At 31.4% G+C, this 21,254-nt stretch overlaps 1 protein-coding gene across 2 annotated transcripts in view; it reads left to right on the plus strand.

Annotated features, from left to right (window-relative positions):
* LOC132720355 (uncharacterized) overlaps window positions 1-19,351 on the plus strand; it is a 50,347-nt gene extending 30,996 nt beyond the window's left edge. The window contains exons 5-12 of one of the 2 annotated variants that reach the window (XM_060704475.1): window positions 1,438-1,578; window positions 9,911-10,071; window positions 10,787-10,900; window positions 11,170-11,315; window positions 12,162-12,330; window positions 14,588-14,700; window positions 15,241-15,325; window positions 16,233-19,351. In XM_060704475.1, the coding sequence (XP_060560458.1) occupies window positions 1,438-1,578; window positions 9,911-10,071; window positions 10,787-10,900; window positions 11,170-11,315; window positions 12,162-12,330; window positions 14,588-14,700; window positions 15,241-15,325; window positions 16,233-16,286 (983 nt within the window). In that variant the 3' untranslated portion in view covers window positions 16,287-19,351. The remainder of the gene's footprint in view (window positions 1-1,437; window positions 1,579-9,910; window positions 10,072-10,786; window positions 10,901-11,169; window positions 11,316-12,161; window positions 12,331-14,587; window positions 14,701-15,240; window positions 15,326-16,232) is intronic. The other variant, XM_060704476.1, reaches the window with a different exon arrangement.
* Window positions 19,352-21,254: the final 1,903 nt, after the last annotated feature.

Consider the following 21,254-nt stretch of genomic DNA (forward strand, 5'->3'; position numbering starts at 1 on the left):
TAATTTTGTTGCAGAGCAAGGTCTTGAAGTTAGATCTTGATACATTTATGTACTTGCAGAATTGCCATTGTTTTCAGAGACATTTAATTTTCAGAGACATTTAACATTTAGAAAAGAAATGAAACTATTATTGCATTATAAGCTACGAATATTAAGATTTTAATAGTGTACCTTTAACATACAATGTCGTCAATTTACCAAAATATCCCTTTTAATATTGATATATCATTTTGTTCATTTTATGAAATTAATCTGAACGTCATTGCGATTTAGTGCTTTAGTGTTAAGTTAAAAGTCATAACAAAGATATTGTTTAATCTTTTCAATTTCTTGTTTTCAATTAAAATGAATGAATTCAGATGTTTTTGTTTTAAGATACAGTGTTATTTTGTATAGAAGTAAAGAAGGGAAGTTTTTAGTGGTGTTCTACCTTGAATGTACCAGTAACCTAGAGAGCTATGATAAAACCATGCACTCCTGTTCCATCGAAGCTTAAAGATAAGGAGCAGTTTGGAAACAGACCATAACTGATGAAAGACTGTGTATTGTGAAATTGTTGTTATACATGTGTATGTTGTTATACATACATGTATGCCAGAATGAAAATTAATTAGAAAAAAATGTTTGTTGAAGTTTCTGAAGAATGGTTAATTGTTGTTTAAATCTTGAAAATATTTGAACACTCTTGGCCTTGCCCTGTATAAAAATGATTTAAAATATTATTGAATTTTAATAATAATGTTTTGTATTAAAAATCATTGGTGGGGGAAGGGGAGGGACTGATTTGAAAGTTGACCTCAGGAAAACAAGATACAGAATTGTACCATATTAGTAACGGAGTGATGGACCACTCATATTTTCATTGTGCACAGTTCTGTTGTATAAATTTTCCAGGGGTTACAGAATGTTGTATTAATTTTTTCAGGGGTTACAGAATGTTGTATTAATTTTTTCAGGGGTTACAGAATGTTGAATTAATTTTTTCAGGGGTTACAGAATGTTGTATTAATTTTTTCAGGGGTTACAGAATGTTATATTTCATAGGTTACAGAATGTTGTACAATTTTTTCAGGGGTTACAGAATGTTGTATTTCAGAGGTTACAGAATGTTGTAAAAGTTTTCAGGGGTAACAGAATGTTGTTTTAATTTTTTCATGGATTACAGAATGTTGTATTTCATAGATTACAGAATGTTGTACAATTTTTTCAGGGGTTACAGAATGTTGTATTTCATAGATTACAGAATGTTGTACAATTTTTTCAGGGGTTACAGAATGTTGTACAATTTTTTCAGGGGTTACAGAATGTTGTATTTCAGAGGTTACAGAATGTTGTAAAAGTTTTCAGGGGTTACAGAATATATTGTATAAAATTTTCAGGGGTTACAGAATGTTGTAAAAGTTTTCAGGGGTAACAGAATGTTGTACAATTTTTCAGGGGTTACAGATTACCTTGGAACTGAAATCTCCACATCTAAACAGAAGAAATTCAGTCTGGTCACATTTGTTGATACACCAGGTCTTGTGGATGGTGATATGAAGTATCCATTTGATGTGAATAAATCCATTCTGTGGTTAGGTATGTATCAAAGATGTCTCTTTACTGCTGTTTGAATTCAGTATTTCTAGCCAGAGTTGGTGGTTGAAACCAATATTTCCATCTAGGACAAGTTATTGAAATCTGTATTTTCATCTAGAGTTGGTTATTGGAATAAACATTTTAAACTAGAGCAGGTTATCAAAGTAAAATTTTTCACCAAGGGCAGTGTTTTTGGTTATTGAAATAAGCATTTTCTTTCAGGGTTGGTTATTGAAATCTTTTTCGTCTAGCGTAGGTTAATGAAATTAGCATTTAAGTTAACAGTTGGTTGTTGAAATAAGTATTTTAATCTTGGGCAGGTTATCGAAGTAAAAATTTTCTTCAAGAATCAGTATTTTCATTTAGAGTTAGTAATTGGAAAAACTACAATCATGTATTTTTATCTGGAGTTAGTAATTAGAATAAACATTTTCATCTACTGGCTTATTTCAAATCAGTATATTTTCATCTTGGGGCCCGGTGAAAAATATTTGTAGTACTGCTATTGACTATCACTATTTTTTATGTAAGCAAGATTTTCATAAGCTACAGCTCTTGGTACTAAAGATGTTTTCCAAGCTGGGCAAGTTATAGTTAACCAGGTTTTCCGAAGGAAAAAACTGGTTATTAGATTGAGGTATGTCGGCGGGCGGACGGGCGGGCGTAAACAATTTCTTCTGTGCGCAACTTCTTCTACATTTTTCAACGGATTTTGACCAAACTTTCACAGAAGCTTTGTCATCAAGTGACCTGGCGCATATTGTCGGGGTTTTGTGATTGGATAATATTTGACCTAATTATGGCCCTTTGTTTTTTTTCCTTATATAGAATATATAGTGAATAATTTCTTCTGTGCCCAACTGTTCCTACATTTCTCAATGGATTTTGACCAAACTTTCACAGAGGCTTTGTCATCTAGTGCCCTGGTGCATAATGTCGGGGTTTTGTGATTGAATAATATTTGACCTAATTATGGCCCTTTGTTTTTTTTCCCAATATAGGATATATAGTGAACAATTTTCTGTGCGCAACTCCTCCTACATTTCTCAACGGAATTTGACCAAACTTTCACAGAGGCTTTGTCATCAAGTGCCTTAGGGCATATTGTCAGGGTTTTGTCATTGTATAATATTTGACCTAATTATGGCCCTTTGTTTTTTTTCCTTATACAGATTATATAGTGAACAATTTTTACCATGCGCAACTTCTTCTACATTTCTCAACAGATTTTGACCAAACTTTCACAGAGGCTTCGTCATCAAGTGCCCTGGCGCACATTATGGGGGTTTTGTGATTGGATAATATTTGACCTAATTATGGCCCTTTGTTATTTTTCCTTATACAGAATATATAGTGAAAAAAATTTTCAGTGCTGAACTCCTACATTTCTCAACGGATTTTTTTCAAACTTTCACAGTAGCTTTGTCATCCAGTGCCCTGGTGCATATTGTCGGGGTTTTGTGATTGAATAATTTTTTATTTAATTATGGCCCTTTGTTTTTTTTTCCTTATACAGAATATAATTATAGTGAACACTTCCTCTGTGGCAATTCCTCCTACATTATTCATGTATTACATTGCACTTAGTTACATTGTTTGTTGCTTGTATTTGTATTTCAAATACAACATATTTATCTACAATGGTGATAATTGAAAACCTGGTTTCATGGCATTGCCATGTTTCTTGTTTTATATTATAATTATGCTTTTTAACAAATTCTGAATGATACAACTGTTCTGTTTACTATATAAAACGTTTTAGAAAGCTGGCTTGTTTTTGTGTGTGTGTGTGTATTTTGTGTTTGTGTATTTTGTTTTCAGGTTCTTGTTTAGAATCATTTTCGATTTATTTGCTAGTTTATCTTTAATGAATTGTTAGAACTTGAATCTCAAAAATTAAAGTAGGAGACCAAGAACCACCTGCTGCTGATAACGGATTACATTTTAATTGCTTAAATCTGTCAAAATTTATGTTATTCTCTAAAAGGTTCTTTTGTTGTCTGTTACAAAATTTATGTATGGTTGACATTTTATGTATGGTTAACATTTTATGTATGGTTGACATTTTATGTATGGTTGACATTTTATGTTTGGTAGACATTTTATGTATGGTTGACATTTTATGTATGGTTGACATTTTATGTATGGTTGACATTTTATGTATGGTTGACATTTATGTATGGTTTACCACATTTCATAATCTTCTGTGATGATAAATATATCATTAATTAGGTAATCTCATGGCTGGCCTTCAAACCCATGACCTGCTATGACCCTGATTAATCTTATTGCCACAGTTGGTGGCATTTCATTAGAATCTTGTATAAATTTGTAATGGACTGTTTTAAATTTAAAAGTAGGCAAGTCCAAGTCTATCACATAAATGAAGCAGGTTTGATAGTTAAAATTTAGTTCATTTGCTGTTTCAAACTTCTACAATTAGGGTTGGGTTGGTAAGGGAGGTAACTACTTTATATTGTCTTGATTAAGATACAAAATATTACATAATTCGGGTGATTATAAAAAGACAAAACATTATTATTGTATTTCAATACAGCATTTTTATTTTTCATAAATATTCATATTCCTTTCTTGTATAATCATTTTTGATAGTGTATTTTCATTTTATATAGGGATCCCACTTAGCTACTGTTTTCCAACAATTTTGCATGGAAATGCAGGATGAAAAAATCAAAATTACAGTCACAATATTTGATGGGTGTGTTTTGTAGGAAACAAACAATTTTTAAGCTCTACAGTCTTCATTGCATAGTAAAAAATCAATGTTCTTGATGACCCTTCAATGATTAAAAGTAGGAAGTTATCAAAGTTACAAACAGTTCTATTCAGAAAAGTACAGATAGATAAAAATCTTACCATATATGTTGTCAGATTATCACCTAGGTGCAGACAATACCTTTTAGAATCAGACGAAATCTCTGTATATAAAATATTATTGATTTATCCTATTGAATTGTGGAATGCATTTCGATAACGCCAAAAAAGAGAGAAAGTTTTCATCGGATGAAAGACACAAATTAAAATAGATTAAAGTGTGATCTTTTTATTTTTTTTGTGGGTGGCATTGAGAAACATTTCTTCATCTCTTTAGAGACGTAATTTTGATCATCACTACACAATTTTCTGGTAATAAAAGGACCAGATCAAGGAAATTATAGAACAATCCCTTGAAAACAAAAGACGAGAGAAAATGGTAAACATGTTTATTAATTTATTTGATGTAATTGACAAACATCTGTAGAAGTATATCAAATTCCGTGACAAGGATGAGTAAGAATGATGTAATTTGACAAAAGATTCGCTGCGTTTTTGCCGGGCTTTCCCTATAATATTTTTCCTGTCTAGACTGGAGAAATATGGAGCTAGTAATTAGTGTCATATCGGAATATCTTTTTTTCCTTCGATTCGAAGGCCTGTGTATTGTTGTATAACGTCTCCTTCTACGGGCATGTAGAAAATGCAGATTTATTTACATCAGGTGTATTATCAGGAAGAAGCTTACTAGTTCTTTAGTATACAGTGAAACCTGTGAACAAAGGTCATAGAAAAAGGAGATATTCAACAAGGCTGTTATAGACAAGTACTCTTTATTTGGAGGTTTACTTTGATTATTTAATCAATGAAGAGTTGTTAAAGAGTGGCCTTTATTTACAATGGTGATCATCATTAAAAAGTGGTATGACACAGGTTTGACTGTAGTGTAAAAAATTTGCTTCTCTTAACTGAATGTTTACAGTTTCCTCTCCTCGACTTTCCGTAACTGAAATTGGTTTGTTAGCTTTTTCGATCTTAAAGTTGTCAGTAAACTTCCCTCAATTTAAAGTGGTCAGTTCCCTTCCCTCAACTTAAAATCTTTTAATAGTCACTTTGATTCTCTCAACTTTTGATATGCTTTGGTCAGTTTGCTTCCCTCAGCTTTAAAGTGGTAAGTTCGCTTCCGTCAACTTAAAATGGTCTGTTTGCTTTCCTTAGTAGTCTTGCAGTTCGCTTCCCTAAACTGAAAGTGGTCAGTTCTTTCTCCCTAACTAATAGAACTTAATGGTTTATGTTTAAATGAGAAATGCAAATTTAACATTGACTCCACATGAAACAACTATGGAAATGTTTTACTTTAATTTATCTTATCAGTAAAAAGAGAATTTTATCGAATTTTAATCATGTGAAGCTACATGCAATTAGATAGGGGAAGATTATTTCATCTAGATAAGTTTTTCAATGGATGGTGAATTAAAGTTTCTTGCTTAAGGAATCAAAGGCTCCCTTATAGGATTTGAACCCGTGTGACTGGTGATTTTTAGAGTATTGTCTTAACATGTTAACCACTTTGCTGTGAGGTAACTTGTTTAATTGCAGAAGTGTAATGACCCTCACCATAGCTCAAATAGTACAGTTTAGCATTTAGTCACAATTTTAATTGCTTTGCTATTAGAATCTTATTCATTTTTTGCTAGAATAACTTCATAATAGCTTTATGAACCTATATTGCATTTTTTTTAACTCTTTGGCGCTGTAAGTAAATTAGTTGATACTATTTGTAAGAGGCTGCTGTTTGAGATAACATAATCTGATATATATAGGTATGGAATTCACAGATCTATCAATATAGTATATAGCAAGGTTGGGGTGAAATTCAATTATCTGGTAAGGTTTAGTCTAAATCTGTGTTCTTAAATCAATAGCCGAGTTGTCTGTTGACCAGGCCGTGAACTGTTTGTTACAGACATCCGTATTGCAGACAGTGCAGTGTCTCATTGATTTTAATAATAGATAAAAATAAATTCTCCTGTAGTGTCTATTTGGAAAAAAAAAACGCTTTTCCGATTATCAAGATAATACTAAGTGTTTGAGCTTTTGTTTTGTAAGAGTACATGCGCAGCGGCATTCTCTTCATTTAATGTGTACATGTATATGAAACAGTTATGAAAATATCAATAATTTAAATGCTTTATTTTTGTACATGTTAAAAATGTGATTAGTTTTATCTGATAGTCTAATGATTTTTAAAAAAAAAAGTTATATTTTTTATTCAGTCTTTAAGGGCTTATTGAGGTTTTTTTTGCATAATATTTTTTTTTTTTAGGCTTAAATTGTGTAACATTTGATTAAGTCATGATTGATGTGTGTGCAAAATTTCAGATCATTCCTTTTGTTTTCCAAGAAGAAAAATATTTTTATTTATTGTGAAAAATTACCAAATAAATGAAAGGATTGCAATACTTTTTACTCAAACCAGCCTGAATATCGTGCAAAAATCGATTTTCAGTTTAACTCTGAGTATATTTCTTTATTATCTTTTGCAGATTTTACCTTTTTATGTTCATCACTTTATTTATGCAAGAATTACAAAATTAATTTTTTGAGACTGTTAATTTTACCTTGGGTGAGCTCCTTTAACTTCCATGATGCTGAAGAATGTGAATTGACTTGTTGGGAGCTTCCATTTCTGGAACACTGTCCAACTATCAAATTATGTCTAAGATATCTACGAAAAGAATTTGAAGTTTGTAAGGCAACAGTTTAGAACATTGCTTGATTATAATTATGTATGTTCTGTCTGGCCAGCGTGTACTAATGTCAAAGGTCATTCATTGTTAATTCCAGCTATTGAATGGTTATAAAAGGAACTTGTAATGACCTGTTCCATATTGAAAGGGTTTTCTTTTGACATCAACAAAGAAAAAAGAAGATATCAATCAAGAATTTGATAATTATTTTGAAAGATGTAGTTTAAAAATAAAGGGTTATGATGCAATTTTCTTAAAGTTTTAACTTAAAATAAAGTACATTTCAAAGGTTGACTGTAAAACTGATGTAAGTCCTTCTTTATTACATAATTATAGGTTACTGCAGTTTTGCCCTCGGTTTTGAAATAATGCCAAGAAATTTCTGGTATATTGTAAGGGCAAAGATAAGCATTATCCACTGCCCACCAGCCACTCCATAAAAGTGATGTAAATCATGCTCATTGGGTAATCGTAAATATAAGGTCTGTCCTTTAAAATGCTAATTGTAAAGAAGTCTTTTTTTATTCATCCGTAACCCATTGTCTGGATTTTTTTGTGCATTATAATTCAAATAATCATAATATGAGACTTTTATAGATATGTTTTCCTCCAAGCTATAAAACTATATGATAAATGAACATTCTATGAGAAAATGCAATGAAAACTTTGTCATTAGGTTTCTATGGAGATATTGAAAATAACAGAAATTTTGTATCAGAAGCCTTTTATAAAAATAATTTATGGATGTTTTAAGCTCGGCGGCGACAGCAATTGGTTGCTTAACTCTGTGACTTTCCAGTCGTGCAGTGATATGGGAGAGATGTTTCTCTCCGTCTTCTCTAGAAATAGGAACATTATAAAAGTCTTCCTTCATGCTTAAAGGTAACACAATACATGTTGCAGGAATATTATGGATCAAATTTGATTTATCATCATTCTGACCTTCAGGAAAAGAAATAATGCTGATTTGGTAACTTGTGGATGAAGTTTGGTTGATATTTATGCAAACTTGGCATTTCTTAAGACTTTTATAAAATATGTCTGATATTTATGTTGACTTGGCATTTCTTTTATGCTGTAAGTTGCCTGATATTTATTATGACTTGGCATTTCTTTTATGCAGTAAATTGCCTGATATTTATGTTTACTTGGCATTTCTTTAAAGCTGTAGATTGCCAGATATTTATGTTTACTTGGCATTTCTTTTAAGCTGTAAATTGCCTGATATTTATGTTGACTTGGCATTTCTTTTATGCAGTAAATTGCCAGATATTTATGTTCACTTGGCATTTCTTTTATGCTGTAAATTGCTTAATATTTACATTGACTTGGCAGTCTTTTATGCTGTAAATTGCCTGATATTAATGAAGTATTCCTGAAATTTATGCAGATTTGGCATTTCATTATATAAGTTAGCCTGTTATTTAAAGATAAATATTTTGTATTTCTTTAATGAATTATATCTAATGCAAATGCTGACTTGGCATATATTTTCAAATAAGTCATTTGCGTGATAACTATGTTAACTTGATATTTCTTTAGTGAAGTATGCCTGAAGATATGGAATTTCATTATTGAAGTATGCCTATTTTTATGCAGATTTTGCATTTCTGTAATGAAGTATGCCTGATATGCAGATTTGGCATTTCACCAAGGAAGATATAGCATTTCTATTACTAAGTTTGCCTTGTGTTTTTATTGACTTGGAATTTTCTTAATTGAAAATTGCTTGGTAATAATGAATTGACATTTCCTTAATATATTTACTGACTTGACACCTGTTAGAAAAAGAAATAATACTGACATGGCATATCTTTAATGATATATTGCTGCTGCCTTAGCATTTCTTTGATGCAATTTGTTCTTGCTGGCTTAATATAGGTTGACACAATTTACCTGATGTAAATGCTGATATGATGATACTTTGATGTAGTTTACCTGATGTTCATGCTGACTTTGTGTTTCTTTGGTGTAGTTTACCTGATGTTTCTGCTGACTTTGTGATTCTTTGATGTAGTTTACCTGATGTTTCTACTGACTTTGTGATTCTTTGATGTAGTTTACCTGATGTTTCTGCTGACTTTGTGATTCTTTGATGTAGTTTACCTGATGTTCATGCTGACTTGGTGTTTCTTTGGTGTAGTTTACCTGATGTTTCTGCTGACTTTGTGATTCTTTGATGTAGTTTACCTGATGTTTCTGCTGACTTTGTGATTCTTTGATGTAGTTTACCTGATGTTCATGCTGACTTGGTGATTCTTTGATGTAGTTTACCTGATGTTTTTGCTGACTTTGTGATTCTTTGATGTAGTTTACCTGATGTTTTTGCTGACTTTGTGATTCTTTGATGTAGTTTACCTGATGTTTTTGCTGACTTTGTGATTCTTTGATGTAGTTTACCTGATGTTTTTGCTGACTTAGTGATTCTTTGATGTAGTTTACCTGATGTTTCTACTGACTTTGTGATTCTTTGATGTAGTTTACCTGATGTTTCTGCTGTCTTGATGATCTTTGATGTAGTTTATCTGATGTTAATGTCTTGGTGATTCTCTGATGTAGTTTACCTGATAATTATGCTGACTTGTTGTTTGTTGATGCAATTTTCCTGATGTTTATGCTGACTTCGTTAATTTTCTTAATTTTTTTTCTTAAGTTTGCTTGATGTTTTGATATTTTTTGGTTTTTATTGCAAATATTAAATACATTTGCCCTGCTGTTAGTACCTGCTGAAGCTTTATTCTACAATATGTAAAAATATCTGCATGGTGATATGTTAATTTACAATTATTGCTTTATTTTATTTGTAGGAGATTTAGCTGACTTGATATTTGTGTTCTTCGATCCAATCGGCCAAGCTCTGTGCAAGAGAACGTTGAATATTGTAGAGGAGTTAAGCCAGAAACATGCTGAGAGAATGAAATTTTACCTGAGCAAAGCTGATGAGGCTGGACTTGAAAGTGATAGACAGGTAAGAGTTATTGCCCTTGTTATTTTCGATAGCAAGAGTTGTTTCCCTTGTTCCTGTTATATCTAGTATATGTAATAAAATTTCTGTTTAGATTGTTAATAGGAACGCATCTGTTCTAATGAAAATGTGCAGGTGGGGCAGAGGGGGGGGGGGGGTTAGTGTTAAGTGTAAGACTGATTCCCCCTTTCCCCCTCTAGAAAAACTAATGGTCTTACAGATAAGATCCTTCAAACCAATGTCTTGTATATCCCTGCTTCACACCAGGCATGTAAAAGAAAGAGTTTCACATCTGGAGTGGGGCAACTACTGTATCATGTATTACCCAAAAATAAACTTACCCTGGAAGGGCGTAGCTGAATATGGGCAACTGCACTTAACAGTAAATGAAATAATAGGAAAGGAAAATAAGAAATTGATAATGTTTTGGCGAGTGCTCAATGGACTCCTTTAAGTTGAATGTGTGCATGTATTTTATATTAACAAAGGACCCATTTGTCAGTTACAAAGCAGGGAATCGGTCAAATTTTAAATTTTTGTTTAACAGGCTTCAGACTTCACATTAGTGGTAGAAATTTTATGTTATAATCATATAATATTGTTGAACTGTCTAGATACCAGGAAATTTGTTTCCCTTATGAAAATTTAGATTTTGTATCCATGTTTGCAATGCTTTCAGAAAATTTAAATTTTGTATCCGTATTTGCCATCTTTTCAGAGAGTTATGATGCAGATTGTACAAGAGTTATGCAAGCGCCCGAACCTGAACAGGACTGGTTTTGATATGCCAACAATCTACGTGCCTTCTATGAACTCTAAAGTAAGTAACCAAGTAAGTACTAGTAATCTTTGTTTTTTTCTTGGTTGCTAGGACTGTTCATATAAAATCATATCCAAGCTTGAATTAATTAAACAATTTGTAAAGATTTACGATGTGAATTGCAGTACTCGTATATCTTCAAAGCTTGTGGATGAATTACTAGTTATTTGCTGAAAAATAGGTAAATGCCATTACAGAATGAGCCACTGTTTGATTAAGCTTCTGATAATATGGAACAAAACAAGTAGGTCTATTTATAATTCTTTACAAATTGATTGTAGGGTGCACGATGTACTAATCAGATTGAGGAAGTTTGTAAGGAGATTGAAAAGACGATCAATCAGACAATACAGAACACGCTTAACTCCCTTGAACGTGATTGTGACCAGATAGCACATGCTGTCGAAGACAAGCTGGCAACTGATAGGTAGGTGGATTTTGAACCTGATTATATATATATATGTATATGTATATATATATGATTAATTTAAAAAAGGGCACATATTGAGTGTTTCTTCCTGCCCCTGTGGAAGGTCAATTTTATAAAGTTGCAAGGGCCAACCATTCACATTTGTGAGCTCTAGACTGGTACTGCTTTCATGTATTTACCTTAAAATCTTTTGAGTTAGGGTCAAATGATACTAAAACTGTACAGGTAATAAAACTAATGATAAAGTAGACTTCAGGTGCCCCTCTATACAGTTTTTCAGGCTACAAACAGGCACTTGAGCTCTACTACTTACCTTGGAATCCACAGTGACAATGAACAAGTGATATTAAGTTTGCAACCTTAACCACTAAGCCACTGAGGTCCTTTTTCCCCCTACCTAAAATAGAAATATTTAGACACATTGCATATAAATTGAAACTGTGTGTAACATATCATTTTAAACAACATGATTAAGAAAGATTTAAAGGTCACAAAAACCTGAATATCATGTAAGGTAACCTGAGGGCAAAGAGTTGCAATTGACTAATTATATAGGTGGATTTAGCACCTCTTGTTAAACAATAGAAATGTATGATATCTTTGATTGAATTTTAACAATACAAATGTTTTTATTATCTTGAGATTAATTCTTTTCATTTTATTGAAACATGGATGATGCAAAGTATTTTTCTATTTTTGCATTATCATTCCGAAAATACCAATTTGTAACATACACAAACTTTTGAAATTTAGTTGATAAAAACTTTATTGATTCTTTGATTGAAAATCATTTCTTTATGTTTCTGCAATTGATGATTTAATCTTTATTTTCTTATATTCTAGTGCAACATCATCTCAGAATTTGAAATCTCGTGTACGAGGGGCGTCATACGGGTTTCTCGGAATGTTACTTCCCTTCCTGTTACTGTCCACCTTCCTGATCAGCACCCAAAATAAAATTCTCAAATCTGTCTTGGGAAAAGATCTTGTTGATACTCTAGCACTGTATTTGGTGAGTTTATTTTTGTTTCACACATGGTTCAGACATATGAACTTTGCTATTAGATTTGAAATTGATAAGCAAGCAAATAGTTGAAAGCAAGGTTCTGATAATGCTATATTCAGAGTGCTGGTGACAAAGAAAAATTCATTGTTTAAGTGCAATAACAGGATAAGTCCTTCTAAATTCAATAGCAGTTACTCAGTTATTGCACCAAGTTGACAACTATATTGAGACAGTTGCTGTCAATGTATTTCTGAAAGATATCGAGAGATGGCTTTATTTTAACCAGGAAGAATTTTTATTTTGCTACAGAATCTTTGTAATCATCAAATATTCATTTATTACTGAGGGTTCAATTGCAAAATTTTTTTTTTCATGGGTCAAAGTAAGTTTATTTCTTTTATTCATTCACCTCTGTACAACAAATACACATAAATTTTTCCACTAACATGGTCAAAAACTAATAGTGTCCAAACTTTTAGTTGATAAAAGTTTTAAAATCTACTGTTCATTTTAGAAATGAAAACTTGTCTCAGGTGTTGTGTAGGTCTTCTTTTATTTCTGTCCAAAAGAATATTATTTTCTTGAGATCGTGACATTGGTTAAAGGATTGACCTTCATATATGTGTACTGTCTGTGTTTATTACTGTATATTTGTAAAATTGGTTTTTCCAAGACAATTTTAAAGCATCATGCCTCCAGATTCATGCTAATTTTCACGAAAAATTTTAAATGTTTTTTTTTTAAAAAAGAGAAGTGTCAAGTGCACAAAGAATGTAATTTACACATTGTTAACAACACTTAAAATCCATATAAATTACAAAAAATAGGTCAGAATATGCCAAAAAGGTCTAACTGTGTTAGTTACACAATAGAAATATGGTGATAGATACTGCAAATATAACCTGTACTAACTGACATGGCCATATAACTTGTACTGACTGACATGGTCATATAACTTGAACTGACTGACATGGTCATATAACTTGTACTAACTGACATGGTCATATAACTTGTACTAACTGACATGGTCATATAACTTGTACTAACTGACATGGTCATATAACTTGTACTGACTGACATGGTCATATAACTTGTACTAACTGACATGGTCATATAACTTGTACTAACTGACATGGCCATATAACTTGTACTAACTGACATGGTCATATAATTTGTACTAATTGACATGGTCATATAACTTGTACTGACTGACATGGTCATATAACTTGTACTGACTGACATGGTCATATAACTTGTACTGACTGACATGGTCATATAACTTGTACTAATTGACATGGCCATATAACTTGTACTAACTGACATGGCCATATAACTTGTACTAACTGACATGGCCATATAACTTGTACTAATTGACATGGCCATATATCTTGTACTAACTGACATGGTCATATAACTTGTACTAACTGACATGGCCATATAATTTGTACTAACTGACATGGTCATATAAGTTGTAGTAAATGATGTGGCCAAGTGACATCCTCATATGACTTGTACTGACTGACATCCTCATATGACTTGTACTAACTGACATTGTCATATAACTTGTACTAACTGACATGGCCATATAATTTGTACTTACTTTGTATCATTGAACCAATATACAGATGTACTGACTACAAGGTTGATTTAGAATACTTCAAGGTTAGGAAGGACATGTGGCTGTTCATTGGTGAAAGTGGTTTATAAATTAATATAGCATAACATACTGAATAAGAAAGAATATATACAAATAGCAAATATCATTATGTGGGTGAGAAAATGAAATGTCAAATGGCATATAAATTTTCAAAGCATACTGCCTCAGTGGTGAGATATTATTTCTATGACCATATAAGCCAAGTTATCCTTCTATCTCACTATCTTGATATTCTTTTGATACAGTTTTTATAGACTGGAAATAGTTTCAGACGTTCAGACTATATCAGTTATACAAAACTTTTGTTGCATATATACAGTACAGTTTTTGTTTGTAAAGTTGACTGGTAGGCCTGTAGTTAATGGTCTTTTCATTAATTTACAGCCCAACTGAGGGAGGAGTGTGGGTATTCTGATACATGTATTATTATTGTGTATTCAACACCTGAAATATTAGCCGGAGCTTAATGCATACAAATGAATGGTTTTATGATTTGTATGTAAATAAATGTTCATATATGCATATTGAATATTTTCTAGTATAATTTTCTGTTTCATGATAAAATATTGAGAGAAATATGTTGGTGACAATTTTTGTGTATTTCAGGGACCATTGACTACAGCTTGGAGTTCTATACCAAAAGACTACACAATGTACGTTTTATTTGCCATATTGGGTGTTGCCCTACTCATGCTGCTAGTGGCTAAATTTGCATCAAGGTAGGGGAAATCATTCATTGTTTCAAATTAGTTTTATGAAAATTCAGAGTTGTCCTTCTTGTTTTTCTCAAGTTCTTTTGGAAAAAAGAAACAGGGTGTACAAAATCGTTGAAAGTGTACAAAAAGTTTTTAATTTAAGGTTTACAAAACTTTATATTAATAAATTAATACAATTGGTTTGTATTTAATATTCATACGATTTTTATGTTCTGGAGCATTTAGTTTTTCTTCCTCACATCCTTCAGTTGTGTTAAATACCATTTTCCATTGTACTTTATTTATTTATACCTGAAATGTTTGGTTTTTTTTTTTTTTTTGGTTCTTGCTATTTATATACCTTGGACTCTGTATCACATCCAGGGATCAATTCAATTTGAAGTTGAAAAAAAACATATTTCTATTTTTTCTCATTTTAAAGATGTATGAATGTTGCTGAGGTTCTTAATTGATGGTTCTAGCAACATGTTCTTGATTTGGTAATGAAATTTCATCGTCTGGCTTTTTTAAACATGTTTGTATGTGTATGTTTTATTTTTCCAGAACAAAACCCACTTTGTCCAGGAAACAGAGAAGGTCTTTGCTTGAGATGAAAGACTATGTACAAAGTATTGTCAAGTCTAAAAAGGTATTTACTTATATGTTTTGTATATACAAGTATTTCCTTACCCATGTTTAAATTCTTTTAACACTTTAATATCGAGAAAAAAAACCTAAAAAACTTTAAAAATAATTTTGTACTTTTACATATAATTAACTGATATAGTTATATTGCTTGGGGCGTCCGTGGCCGGATGGTTGACTTCAAACCTTTGCCCCTCACCACTGTGGGTTCAAATCCCGACAGGGACTTTGGATTCTTTCATGTGAGGAAGCTATCCAGCTAGCTTACGGAACGTCGATGGTTCTACTCAGGTGCCTGTTCGTGCCTGAAATAATGCACGGAAAGGCACCCGAGGTCTTCCTCCGCAAGTAAAGCTGGAACGTCGCGATATGACCTTTACTGTGTCGATGTGACGTAAAACCAAAAAAACAAACAAACAAATACTTGCTTGAATGGCTGTGAAAAAAATATTATATTTAAAAAAACCCCAAAAAACAAGACTTAACACTTTACCTGCTGGAACAGAAAGTCATTCACCTTTACACAAATTGCTAGCTCAATTTTTGTATTTTGATATTAAAATTCCTTAAAAATTTGAATGGACTGTTCCAAATACAAAGCAGAGTAACTTACTTACATAAAAACCATTTTCCAAGGAGTCTGTGTTGCTATAGATGAACATTTTGAACTGTAATTGTTATAAGTATTTTAATACCAGGGGTTATAAAACTTTTTCATTAGTTCGGTCTCAAATCTTCGGTTTTTCATTGGTCAGTGTACATTCTTTGACAGTTTCTGATCAATCAAATCCTTGAGATCTGAGTTTGGAGAATTTCTCTATAACTTTGGCCTCTGGTTGCTTCTTTAGAAATAGGAAAAAATAAATAAACAATTATGATCTTTAATAAATGAATTATATTTTATCTTTCAGCAAACATTATATGCAGACTACTTAAAACAGAGTGTGGCAGAGCATGACCTTTAACCTGCAGCCTTGACCTATAAAAATCATCATGACCTTAACCAGAAGTGACCTTTAAACTGGCAATTTTTCATGAAATTATATAGAAGAGACAAACATGCACTTTTCTGGTGTGCTTTTATAAATTGGAGACTTTTGCTTCCTAGGACATTTTGTTCCTCAAAATTAAAAATGTATCTCCCAGTTGCTATACAAAAGTGGAAATTAACAAAGTATCTCATTAAAATGCTCAATATTTCAAAATACTTTGGCTTTAGGTTTACTTGCAGAAATATGTTTACTTTGAATGTGTTTATCCTTTTATGCATGATATTTTAATTTATGGGTAAATGTCCAAGGTGATATTTCCACTGGGGGCAAATGTTTGATAATGCAGTCTTAGAGTGGGGGACAAATGTCCTAGGTGGAAATGTCGATACTGTGCTTTATATTAAAGATGCTTTATTTTAATAAAAAAAAATCCAGATATGCGTACAAAAAAATCTAGTCTCCATTATAAAATATATATCATTCCTATATCAATCTCATTATAAATGCATAAAGAATGGATCTGTCATTTACATCATTTATTAATATGCTCAGTGAATATATATGTTTGTTTTAAAAGGTAGTGAAAGTTGTTTATCAGGCATTCAGTTACTTGCAATATTTTCATTGACTAGAATCTTCATCAAATTTTATCATGGCAATTCGAAATCATTCCACCTTTACATGGAAAAGTGGCGCAACAAAAATAAAAAGAAAGAAAAAAATGTGTAACCCCAAAAAATTTACTCTAGTGCTATATTTGAGTGATGAATTTTGTATAAATCAACTTATAACATCAAATCTGCAGATTCATGTTGATTTTTGTATTTGTGGCAAATACTTATAACTGTGTATGAATTAGTCCTGAGAAGGTTGTATTGTAGTGAAAGTAGAAGCAGAGTGTTGCACTCGGTCAGTTTTAAAAAATGTTATTCATACCATTATATATATTTTATTCACATTCATTTTGCAAATTTCATTTTTGAAGGTGTTTTTTGTCATAATGTCTTCAAAGGCAGCTATTGCAAAAAGAAGGTATTTGTAGATAATTGTCATTGCATATATATATACATACATGTATTTTCAATAAATATTCCTTAAAGTAACACACCTCTGGATTTTATGGTTTTATTTTGTATGAAAACTGAAAAACTGTTATTAGTAGTCAAGTGCTGACACATATATACATAAATTGATTTCAGTGCTTTGCAGTCAACAAGCATAACCTAAAGTTAGTCTAAATATGCAATAATTTCGTGTATGCTTAGTTACAGGGAAGAATTTAAGTGTTAAAAAAAATCCTTATTTTGTTATATTTTGCATAAACAGTTAACAGTTTCACTTTTTCTAAGATTTTTTTTAAATTTATACATCTCTTACATTTCATCCTGAGGTGTGCAACTTTAATGGTTAATACTCATTATTTCTGCACATATTTTATTGTCAAGAAATATTTTTCATGTCATGATTGAAGGTGTCGCTAAGTGTATGTAATGAATTAATTTTTTTCTTGCCAAGGGAAATCTTAACATTATCATTTTAAAATGAAATATTTTGAAAAATTCCTGCACCCAGTGCTCCTGATAGAAACGATATATCTTGTTCACTTTTCTACTAAATCTCAATGATTCATTAATATTTGATTATTATCACTTTTTCATTAAATATTCAGTTGTTGTGAATTCAATAAATAATAAGATTAAAAAACTTAAATAGCTGTTACTGTTTACTCCCTTGGGTTTTATCTTACTTTTTTTCAGCAAAATAATAAGCTATTAATGTTTACTCCCTTGGGTTTTATCTGTTACCTTCCCCCCACCCCTGCAAATTAATTAGTTGTTATTATTTACTCCCAAGGATTTAATTTAATATCTTGATCTTACCTGAAATGCGTGAATAAAATTATTTTCACAGTAAACATGCTATGTTCCAAAGATTGTGTTATTTTAGTGCTGAACAAAATTTGTAATTACATAGATTCATTGTGTTGTATGTTTTATTATACAAATGGCATTTTGGTTGTTTACATAATATTAAGAAAAATGTTTTATGTTGGGCTTAAATGGTGGTGGCTATCATTGAAGTATGTGGTATAATATGTGTTCATGGATTCATTTACAGCGAAATTGTTTACAATTATTATATATTTGTTAAATGTTTCATGCCAGTAATTATTTTATTTGATAATTGAAATATGTATGTATGGAGTTAACCTGGAAAGAGTCCCGACATGGTCATGGACTTACAGTTTAAATCATTTGCCTCTTGCCACTATGGGTTTAAGACCCTCCATTGACATTAAGAGACCTCTGCGGCCAAGTGGTTAAGGTCCTTGACCTTGACTTACTATCTCTCACCATTATGGGTTTGAGACATGCCACAGACGTTAAATTAAACTTCCAAGCTTGCTTGTAAATGTTGGTTGTTCTACATAAGTGCAGGATCATGTTTGATACATAGTATGGGGAGACAAATGACATGGTCTTTTCCAAGGTCAGCTGGAAAGTCAAATGGGTAATAGTGATACCATAAAAGTAATACGGTGCCAAAAATATAATTGTCTAAAAATTACTTCTGTTGTGATTGAATACCGAGATAAATTTGATTTTTCATGTAAATCTTATAATACACGTTTTTTTTGTGGGCTATAAAAAACATTTAAGTGCAAAGGTCTAATTATTAAAAAAATACACAAGTATGTGCATTGATGAAATTTGTTTGAAGGACAACAATTTTAAAGCAAGTACAAATATCAAATTAATTGTGCATGGGTGAAAGTTGGAAATTTTTAAAATCCTGAAAGTCCTGAATTTAGCAGTTTTTCTAAAGTTTTACATAGGAAATAGAAGGCTTTCAATAGACTGAAAATCCTGAACTTCAGGAATAATCCTGAAAACTTTCACCCATGATTGTGTGAATGCTGTAGTACTGTTCAAATAAATGTTTGCATGTTTAAAGATACTTGTATTATATGTATTCTGTAAAGTCCCTGATGACCATTGAAAAAGGCAGCATTTAATGAAATATACAGTCTGATTTTATATCCTTGTTGTATTTATTTGTTCCCATTATTACATGAAAAGGTGCAACACTTGAAGGTGCAAGTTTCACTCTGATACACATTAAGGTGAAACTTAGTCTGTTACACTTGAAGGTGTAACTTTCAGTCTGTCACACTACACTTGAAGGTGTTACTTTTTGTCTGCTACACTTGAAAGTGCAACTTTCAGTCTGCTTTACTAAATAAACATCCTGCACGGTGCAAAATTTAATGTTTGACTTTAATAAATCATTTCTGCAGAAACGTAAATGAATAGACTGATTTAAATATATTTGCCATTAAGGACCCAATGGTTTAAATTACTTAACTGAAAATTAATTGTCTCGAAAGGCTAGACATTCAAATTTTTCTGTGGATGTTGGATTTTTTTTGTGTGAGGAAGTTTACAGTGAACTGGTGGTTCAAACAAGATTTAACCAGAAACTAAACATGGTTTGACACCTGGTTTTCTTTTCACAAATACAGCTGAAAAGTGGCAATGTGACCTTCATGTTATCTGTTTTAGACGTAACTTGGAACTCGTCCAAAACAAGAATATGAATAATTAAACCTACCAAAATAGAACTTTATCTTAGGAAAAAGAGCTTTTTTCCTTGTGTCGTATGGTCCTTTTCAAATGTAGGAAATGGTCTGTTTATGTCTCTTAGGACATAAAACATACGCCTTGATAAATAAATAAACAAATAAGATGACAATTTCTGGCACAAACCAATAGAAATATTTATATCAAAGTGCATAAATACAGTTCCGAAATACATAAACGATCAATGGAAATATACATGATAATGAAACATAATGAATAACAACAATTACCTGTAAGGACATAAAACATACGCCTTGATAAATAAATAAACAAATAAGATGACAATTTCTGGCGCAAACCAATAGAAATATTTATATCAAAGTGCGCATGCGTGAGATGGATTTTCCGGGAAGTTTGTAAAAACTGAGGCCCGGCATGCAAATTAAAATGTATGTCAAAATGAAATATGAGAAATTAGTTGTTATAATGAGATGATGAAATGGAATGATATAGGAATGATATGGGATAATGGATTGTATATCGGACTGTAAACAGACAAATACAAGATATATATATACAAATACAAGGACAAAATGATACATAAAAACGATATTCAAAAACACGAATATCGACCACATGACATATGCATCACTAAGCCTGGTTTCCTCCAGTAAAATTTGTCGACACATGCAAACGTGCACTAAAACAAGAGCTGTCACAGAAGACAGCGAAGCTCGACTAATAAAATCCTGGACGCAGTAAAGAGGACAAAACTATGAAAGAAAAATCAATTATGTATAATTATGTATTAAGTTATAGTAAAAAAATAACATTTGTTAACATAAATTCCAAGATCAAGGGGAATAATTCTAGAAATAGTCATGCTAGAGTTATGGACCTTGTCACACAACATTTGTGTAATGATAAGAAATATATATTTGAAGTTTGAAGTAGATACCTTAAAAAGTAAAGAAGTAATTATATTTCTTAAAGAAAATCCTAAGTTCAAAGAGAGATAAATCTGTAAATATTGCTTAAAGAGTTATGAACATTGTCACATAAAATGTAATTGATGATAAGGAATAAGTATTTGAAGTTTGAGGTAAATAAAAAAGTTATAATAAAAAAAAACATTTTTCTAGTAAAAAAATCTAAGTTTAAGGGGAGATAATTCTTGCAATATTGGTGCTAGAGTTATGAACCTTGTCACATAAGATGTGGATGATGATAACGTAAATATATTTGAAGTATGAAGTTGATCCCTTTAGAAATAAATAAGTTACAGTAAAAAATAATATTTTTTATGGAATATTCTAAGTTCAAAGGGAGATAAATCTGAAAATATTGGTGCTAGAGTTAT

The sequence above is a fragment of the Ruditapes philippinarum genome, unplaced genomic scaffold (genome assembly GCF_026571515.1).
Source record: "Ruditapes philippinarum isolate M1 unplaced genomic scaffold, ASM2657151v2 ctg1747_1_1_1_1, whole genome shotgun sequence".
In the NCBI taxonomy this organism is placed as follows: domain Eukaryota; kingdom Metazoa; phylum Mollusca; class Bivalvia; order Venerida; family Veneridae; genus Ruditapes; species Ruditapes philippinarum.